Genomic DNA, 9,135 nt, shown 5'->3' on the forward strand with positions numbered 1-9,135 from the left:
ACATTTTGAATTTTTTAAGCTCCTTGAATATTTTGTTTCTGTACCTTTAAGTTGTACATAGAGCCAGCAGGTGGAGAAGAGCTAGGCTGAGCAATAGAATAAGATATGAGACCAAAAAAATTAGAAAATTAAAAAATTACAAAAATAAATTAAAAATTCTTAAAAAAGGATGTGAGACAAGTGAGTTTAGATGAAGGGAAAAATAACATTAATAGTTTTCATCATCATCACCATCATCATATCTAACATTTATTGAGTTTCTGCTTTATGTTATGCACTATACTATTAGTTACTACATTGTAAGGACCTATTTTATATTTTTATATTTTAGTCAGAGGTTTTCATTGAGGTTAAACAATAATTTTGTTGCTTAACCCTTAAACTGTCCCTGCTCCCCTTCCCCCAGGGGACTTACTTAAAAACAAGTCCCGGAAACCAGCCTCAGGTAACAAAGCTCAAATACAAGGATGGGTCAGGCCAGGTGGAGACATCCAATCAGTGGGGGCGCATACTGTCTCCTAGCTACCAGGGTGATGGGCTAGTTTCCATGGCTACTGTGGGGTGAATTGTAATTCAATTAGCCACCTGTGTGTGGCCAGGCCCAACCACATGGGCTTTGCTCTATAAAAGTTAGTCAGTGGGCTAAAGCCTCTGCCTTCAGCTCAGGTCATGATCCCAGGGTCCTGGGATCGAGCCCCACATCGGGCTCTCTGCTTCGCAGGAAGCCTGCTTTCTCCTCTCTCTCTACCTGCTTGTGATCTCTGTCAAATAAATTTAAAAAATCTTTAAAAAAAATAATAAAATAAAAGTTAGCCTGGAAAGCAGGGAGGGGTCATCCTCTCTGTAAGGGGCGGCCTAGACCGGCCTGTTTGACAGGCGGTCTGATTCTTGATGCTTGGTGCAAAATAAAGCTTTGCTTGACCTTCGCTTTGTATCAGTCTCACTCCTTTAATCACGGACCCATTATTGGGCATAACATACATCATCTTCATATATAAAATATTTAGGGATGTCTCCCCAAGGGTAAGTTAGGCTTGATTTTCACATGACCACTCAAATCAATGGAGACACAGCACCTACCAGTTAGGAGAAAACCAAAGCCATACTCAGATGAACCCTGAGGAAATATATCCGAAGCCTTTTAATAGAAGAAAATTTGAATAGCTAAGTTTATTGAACATTTACTCTGTGCCGGACCTGCACTTAATGCTTTACAAACATTCTCATCCTTAGTCTTCACACAGCTCTAAAAAGTTAGTCCTACCATTAGCCTCCTAAGTCTCCTCTGTCCCTGTCTCCCAACCACCGCTGTGGAGATGGTGAGGAGAGGGGATGCAAAGGTTGGAAGCAGACACATCCTTCAGGTATGAGCCTCGTCCTCTATGTTGAATGCATATAAAATGACTGAACTCTTGGGTTAGAGACAAAGGACAAAAGATAGCAACAGCAGTAGTCAAAATAACATTACTTGTACTGGTTCCTCAAGCCTTAATTCCCATGGGGTAACACAGTGAAACCCCAGTGATGCCTGAACATGCAGGGAGAACTCCAAGCCTTGGAAATGCCAAACCTTGATAAGGAAGCTGCTGTGAAACCTGCCCCGAAAGCAGGCAAATTGGCCCACTGCTTTGGAGGGAGATTCTCTTTCATTGTAAGACTTTTCACTATATAAACAGCCTTGAAAAGATATTCTGGAATGCAAATCTGATGATGTCTTTGCTCAGGAGATGTGCAGAAATGCAAGACTCTCATGGAGAATTCCTTCCCAGCAAACAAATGATCCAAAAAAGGTTTTCATAGGATTATTCCAGCTTTCCTAAGCAAGTTTAAATGCAGGAACTGAAACTCGAGCTGTCCACACTTTTAAACTTCTATTTACTTAATCATTGGGAAAGCAATCACAGAATGTCCATAGACTATAATATCAAAAGTGATTCACCTATTTTGAAGAAAATGCAGTGCAGAAAATTTTAAATATTGAGTGCCCTTCAGGACATGACACATTGATAAGTTTTTTTTTTGTTTTTTTGTTTTTTTTTTTCACAGAACTCACTTATATCCCCAACAATCTATATTTCGTCACAGATATCCTATCGCTGTGTCTGGAACACTCAGTTATTAAACTAATCAAGTGTGCTTTCTGAGAAGAATAAAGTTATTAATGATATTGATGATGAAGTTTATGAATAAATAAATGTGTCAGTACTTTATGAATGACTACTAAGAGCTACTAAAAGAGCATCAACTGGTTTAGTTCAATCATCAACCCATTAGATTAATACCTAATTAACCCCGTTAGGTTCCTCCTCACATATGAGAAAACCAGGACTCCCACAGATTAAGTAAATCTCCCAAGATCACATAGCAAGTTTATGCATCTGTCTCACTCCAAATATAACCCCAAAGTGTATGAACAGGATTCTTTTGATCACCTGTAGACATTACAATATTCCTGGAAACCAGAAACTTTCATTTTTTAAAAAAAGAAAGATTTTATGTATTTGACAGAGAGTACAAGCAGGAGGAGCTACAATGAGAGGGGGAAGCAGGCTCCCTGCTGAGCAGAGAGCCCAATGTGGGGCTTGATCCCAGGATCCTGAGATCATGACCTGAGCCGAAGGCAGACACTTCACTGACTGAGCCACCCAGGCACCCCGGAAACCAGGGACTTCCAGAGGTCCATAATAAGAGACTTGGATTTGGGATCTGAGCCCATTAAATAATAACACTACATATTTTTTCTAAAATCGTCACTCTTCAGCCAAGAACTGCAGACCTAAAAATGCATTTTCTTAAGTGGAATGGGGAAAAAATAAGCTTTGGCATTTGTAAAAGTTATTCAATGACGAATTAGCCTCTGGGTTATCATAAAACTATTTTGGTGGTTCCCTGATCGCTACGAGATTAACAATTTAGGAACAATACCTGTACCCCTCAGTCATTTATTTAGTGCCAGCAATATCCCAGCAAAATAACTCACAACAATTATTTAAGGCACCTCACATATTTATGAGAAAAAAAAAAGAACGAAAAATGCCCACATTAATTAACAGGAATCTCCATTCTTTGAAGTTTTAACCTACCTTTAAATTTGGAGAAAAAAATCAAAACTGTATCATAATTATGTCTGCATCCTAAATATCACAGTTTAACAGTCCAATAGCTCGATATAAAATATCTTCCTAACAACGTGTACAAACTGCAAAGTGAGAAAGTCAAATAGGATTACAGAAGAATGAAAGGAAGCAGAATTTGCCACCCCAAAATATACCTCTTTGGCATAAAGATTATTTTGACCAGGTTATTATTTTTTAAAACACACATTGGAAGCTCTTCAAGAGAGCTCTTCAAGAATTGGAAGAAATTCAAGTAGAAATTACCCTTTTGTGAAACAAAAAAAAGCTCCATCTGTGAGGGTGTCCTCCTCTGTGTACCATAAGAGGAACAAGACTAAATCTATAGAAACTCTAGTCAATGGGAAAGGCATGAATTTATATCTGCATAACAACCTTTCCCTTGTTTACTGTGCTTTGCCAAAAAACTGGCTCTCCCCCTGCCCATCATTTTTTGTCTTTAGCTGAAGATGGCACTTAAAGTGATGGCTTGAGCAATTTCAAGGAATTACACAGTTTTTCTGGGTTTCTCCCATGTATGCAGGAGGTATACATATTATTAAATTTCTATTTGCTTTTCTCCTGTTAATCTGTCTTTTATTACAGGGGGATCTCAGCCAAGAACCTAGAAGGATAGAGGGAAAATTATATGCCCCCTCTACAAGAGGATATAATTCCCAGAGATGTTAAAAATATTAAAAAAAAAGAAACCCTCAAAATACATTGATCATTTTGACACACTCTCTATAATACATTTTCAGGGGCACCTGGCTGGCTCAGCTGGAGAAGCATGCAACTCCTGATCTGGGGGGGGGGGGGGGGGCTGAGAGTTCAAGCCCCACATTGGGTATAGAGATTACTTAAATAAATATTAATTTAATAAGTAATATATTTTCATCATTTTGGAGGTATTCATTTTTATTCATTTTCTTCACAATTAACGTAGTTCACTTGTATATATTTCATACGCACCCAAATAAAGTTAAAGATTGTCAGCTTTCAGCATGCTTAAAAATCTATATTGAATTTGAGACCTAGACTTCTCTCACTGACAATTTTATAAAATAATAAAGACAAAAATGTAATAAAAAATGCAAATAATGACACAAAGCACTGCCATGTGAAGATAGAGATGCTTCCAAAACTAACGGTTGAATGACAGGTAGTTACGCCATGGCTTAAAATACTCATTCATTGCCTGATGCATGAAAACTTCAGTTTGCCTTTAAAAAGACAGTTTAAGGATTTCCTAGTGAATATTCATGTGTCGGATATTTAAACTCAAATTTCAAAGGTCAGCACAGCCCAAATGTAAAATAATACTTAAGTTCCAGGTGTGATGGTAATGTTGGGAAGGCAAAATTATTTTCTGCTCTTCAAGGTTCTTCTCACTGGTCTAAGAGTTAAATTGACATGAAACATTAACAGGAGAAAAACAAATATAATACATATGTACAGAAGCTCACAGAAAATGAGACTCAAAGAAGTGACCAAAGCAGGCAACTTTAATAACTTTCAGACAAACAATAAATCTGTTAGGAATTGACAAGATAAAGAAGTTTGGGCTTGGGATAATAAATTAGCAAAGAAGTAACAAGTTTTGTTTATACAGCCCTCTTGACTCTAAATTTCCTATTTCTGGTGACAAGGATGTCTCTTTAACTCCCGATAAGGGAGGTACCTTTCACATGGGAAATTTATTTCCTGCTTTCAGGGAGACATAGGAGGGTCAGAGTGCCCTTTTTGCACTGGCTGTGTTTTAAGTAACTTGAATTCAAAATTATCAATATGCCAAAGTGGTATATCTTGAGGTGGCCTGCCCTGAACCCCATCAGTGCACTCTCTGATTCTCTATTTCCATTACTCCTACAGAATGCCCACTGATACATACAACATATTGTAAGGGCCTATTTAGCCAGAGCAATTCCATCCGGTTAAACAGTGATTTTGTTTATGCAATAAAACTTAAACTGACCCTGCCTCTCCCCCCAGGGGAACTTACTTAAAAGCAAGTCCAGGAAACCAGTCCCAGGTAACAAAGCCCAAATACAAGGGCGGGTCAGGTCAGCTGGAGATAACTGCCCGAATGCAGGGATGAGTCCGGTCAGGTGGAGACATCCAATCAGTAGGGCAGGCATACTGTCTCCCTAGCTACCAAGGAGTGTGGGCCCCGCCTTTTGGGTACCAATTCTGACCAAGGTGATAGGCTAGTTCAAATAGCTACTATGGGGAAATTGTAATTCAATTGGCCACCTGCGTGTGACCTAGCATGACTGTGCAGCTTTCTCTGTGTGTTATAATCTCATTGGCCACCTGTGTGTGGCCAGGCCCAACCACATGGCCTTTGTTCTATAAAAGTTAGTCTGTGAGGCAGGGAGGGGTCGACCTCTCTGTAAGGGGCGGCCCCAAGTCGGTTTGACGGTCAGTTTGATTCTCGATGCTTGGCGCCAAATAAAGCTTTGCTTGACCTTTGTTTTCTATCAGTCTCGCTCCTTTGATCACGGACCCATTATTGGGGGACCTTTCAATATCAATTCACAGTAGCAGTGGAAGCTGTGCAAAGCAATCAATGACTTGCCACTTGCCTGGAAATATTCTGGAGCTATAGAGGAGATCAGCCTGAGAAACCAACCATGTCCCAGTCCTCTGAAACAGGACAGAGTCAGAAAGGAAGAAGGTGGGAGTGGGATATAACTGGCCCAATATCCACCCCTATCTCAAAGAGAACAGGTCTGAGCCATAACTTTATTCAGAAAAATCCTTTCCTGAGATGCTTAGGGTTGTAGATATCACAAGTTTGGCTCTCCCACGATTAAAATCTGAGTCAGAAATTGTGACAAGCCTTAGTTAGTTTGTGAGGAAAACCAGGGGGAGTAGTATCACCTTGACTCTCAAGGATGATCTAACAGGAGCAAGAACAAAAGAATTTAACATGAAAGGGTCAATAAGACATTCTTCAGTGTTAAACATTGATCACACAGCAGCTATTTTTCAAATGATATTTCAGATACTCTGCTTAGCACTCTGCATACTTATCTAATTTAAATTTTCAGTGCCTCCTTGTAAGATAGAAATTGCCATTCCCATTCTGTGAGATGAGGAAACTGAAGTTTGGGAAAGATAGGTAAATCCTGGTTGGTAGCAAGGCTGAGATTCAAGTAAAACTTGAAAGTCTGTGCTCCTAATCCCAGCCTCAGATCATCTTCCAGGGAACCATGGATCTGTGGTTCTCAACACTCCTCATCACCAGCACCCCTACCCTGTTATACCTACAACTCACCTGGTGGCACTGTTAAAAAGCAGACTCTGATTCAGTACATCTGGTGTGGCCTGAAAATCTACTTTTCTAATGAGCTTCCTGGCGATACCGATGCTGCTGGTACTCAGACCACAGTTTGAGTGTCAAAGATTTAGGAAACAGGCTACCATGGGAAAACAAAAGAAAACTGGCCTCTCAAAACAGATATAAGAAAATGTGAACTCGGGGTGCCTGGGGGGCTCAGTCCGTGAAGTGTCTGCCTGTGGCTTGATAGGGGGAAAACTGTACTCTAAGATGGCCAATCAAATCAAGGGAATTCCAGTGCCTGTCTCAAAGCCCTTCAGGGTCCTTCTTTCCTTACCCCATTCCCACGTGCACCAAAAGTACTAACTATGGGGAAGTAGAAGGGTATAAATTACCCTCCCTGCTTGTGCTCGGGGCTCAGGCCCTTGGAGAATGGTCTCCTCTGAGCCCACCAGTGTTACGTAAACCTCCGATCCTCCAAAGTCTCTGAGTACTGCTTGGTTCTTCTGCCAGGATCCAGTCCAGGTTCGGTAACAGGCTCAGATCATGATCTCAAGATCTTAGAATTGAGCCCCATGTGGGGTTCCCTGTTCAGTGGGGAGCCTGCTTCTCCCTCTCCCTCTGCTGTTCCCCCTGCTTGTGCTCTCTTGCTCTCTCTAGCTCTTCTGCTATCAAATAAATTAATTAATTTTAAAAATCTTTTTTAAAAAAGAAAAGGTGAACTCTATGAAGTGGCCAATGAAAGGTGAAATGAAAGCCCAAAAGGCCTGCATGAATAGAGCACACTGAGAAGGCAAGGATGAAGAGCTGAAAATAATCCAAGGAAACTATAAGCAAAGGCAGAAGTAAAGTACCCATGGGAGCTAACAAAAGAATAGAATCTACATTAGACAACAAACAAATCAAAAATGGGTAAGGCAGGGGCACCTGGCTGGCTCAGTCAGTGGAGCATGCGACTCTTGATGTGTTGTGGGTTTAAGCCCCACGTTGGCTGTAAAGATTACTTAAAAAAATAAAATCTTTAAGTTAATTTTTAAAAATGATAATTTGAACTGAACCTCAAATATAATAAGGGAAAAGAACAAAAGGATGAAAAAGATAGAGGAGGCAGTCGTCGCAGCTTTGGAAACATGGCGGAGCAAGAGCAAAGAAAAAAGATCCCATTGGTTCCAGAAAATCTCCTGAAAAAGAGGAAGGCTTATCAGGCCCTTAAAGCCACTCAAGCAAAGCAGGCACTTTTGGACAAGAAGGAGCAGAAGAAAGGAAAACAGCTCAAGTTTAAGCGACTGGAATGGTTCTTACATGATTCCTGGCGGCAGCAACGTGACAGGGTGCGCCTCAGACGACTAGAAGTGAAACCTCCTGGCGTGGAAGTGCCAGATAAACATTCCTTGGCCTTTGTTGTACGCATCCAAAGGATTAATGGGGTGAGTTCACTGGTGCAGAGGACCATTGCAAGGCTTCGCCTGAAGAAGATTTTCAGTGGTGTCTTTTTCAGAGTAACCCCCCAGACCATAAAAACGCTGCGTGTAGTGGAGCCTTATGTGGCCTGGGGGTTTCCAAATCTGAAGTCTGTCCGGGAACTCATCTTGAAACGTGGACAAGCCAAGGTCAAGAATAAAACCATCCCTTTGACAGATAATACAATGATTGAGGAGCACCTGGGGAAGTATGGTGTTATTTGCCTGGAAGACCTCATTCATGAAATTGCCTTTCCGGGGAAGAATTTCCAGGAGATCTCTGCATTCTTACGTCCTTTCCATCTCTCAGTGGCCCGTCACACTACCAAGAATAGAGTGGGTTTCCTGAAGGAGGTGGGCTTACCTGGCTATAGAGGTGAACGCATCAATCAGCTCATTCGACAGTTGAATTAAACCCAGCATATCTGAAAGCACAGCACATCGGTGGCATGTGTTTTTTCTCTTAGAATTGTTAACAGTATCTTCGAAGAAGATTATTTTGTTATATCTTCAGAAACTAGAGGGAGGGTAAGGGGAAAAAATGATGATGATGTGGCAGGCATTTGTCATCACAGCCCAGTTCCAAGGGAAAATTCCAGTGTGTTTTCCACGTTGCCTGCCCCCACCACCTCTGACGTCAGCAAAGGACTCCTGCCACGGAAGGGGAAGTTCTGCTGTGTCACATCTTCTATCCTGGGGTTGAAAGTTGGTGAACGAATACCCAGCATGGATACAAGACAGCAGTGGACTGAGCTCAGGGACGTACTTGAACCTGGGGGTTTCTAAGGCCTTGTTTTGGAAGGAACTTGAAATATAACTATAAAGAAGAGCACAAAAACAGTAAAAAAAAAAAAAAAAAAAAGATAGAGGAAAAGATTGCAGCCATGAAGACAAAGATGTAAGCTTCTGTAAATAGGCATTGCAGAGGGGGAACCAGGACAACTGGAACAAACCGTAAACACGAAGATATAGTAGAAGAAAACATCCCTGCATTTAAGATCTTAGGACATAACACTGGTTCTGAATAACTAAGGGTAAGACACTGTTGGTGCCCTGCCCAGTTTCACCTCCACCCACTTCAGAGTCCACCTGCAGCTACAGCGGATGGTTCCTGGACCCCCTGATAGCTCCCTGCCTCAAGCATCCATGTCTCTCTGCTACTGGAGAAGCTTGTTCATCCTGGGCACCAGGCAGTCTAGACTCAATTCCTCCAGATGTAATCAGCCAAAAACGGACAGGAGTTAGTGGCTAAAAGCCCCAGCTTCCCCTGAGGCGTGTT

At 41.3% G+C, this 9,135-nt stretch overlaps 1 protein-coding gene across 1 annotated transcript; it reads left to right on the top strand.

Annotated features, from left to right (window-relative positions):
- Positions 1-7,511: 7,511 nt before the first annotated feature.
- Positions 7,512-8,685, top strand: LOC123935109 (60S ribosomal protein L7-like 1). The gene has a single exon (XM_045995570.1). The coding sequence runs from the start codon at positions 7,527-7,529 to the stop codon at positions 8,268-8,270; it is 744 nt and encodes a 247-aa protein (XP_045851526.1). The 5' UTR covers positions 7,512-7,526; the 3' UTR covers positions 8,271-8,685.
- The last annotated feature ends 450 nt before the right edge of the window (positions 8,686-9,135 follow it).

This window comes from Meles meles, chromosome X, assembly GCF_922984935.1.
Source record: "Meles meles chromosome X, mMelMel3.1 paternal haplotype, whole genome shotgun sequence".
NCBI classification, from domain to species: Eukaryota; Metazoa; Chordata; class Mammalia; order Carnivora; family Mustelidae; genus Meles; species Meles meles.

Excerpts from the sequence above, each read along its gene's own strand:
- LOC123935109 (XM_045995570.1), top strand. The coding sequence starts at position 7,527 with ATGGCGGAGCAAGAGCAAAGAAAAAAGATCCCATTGGTTCCAGAAAAT.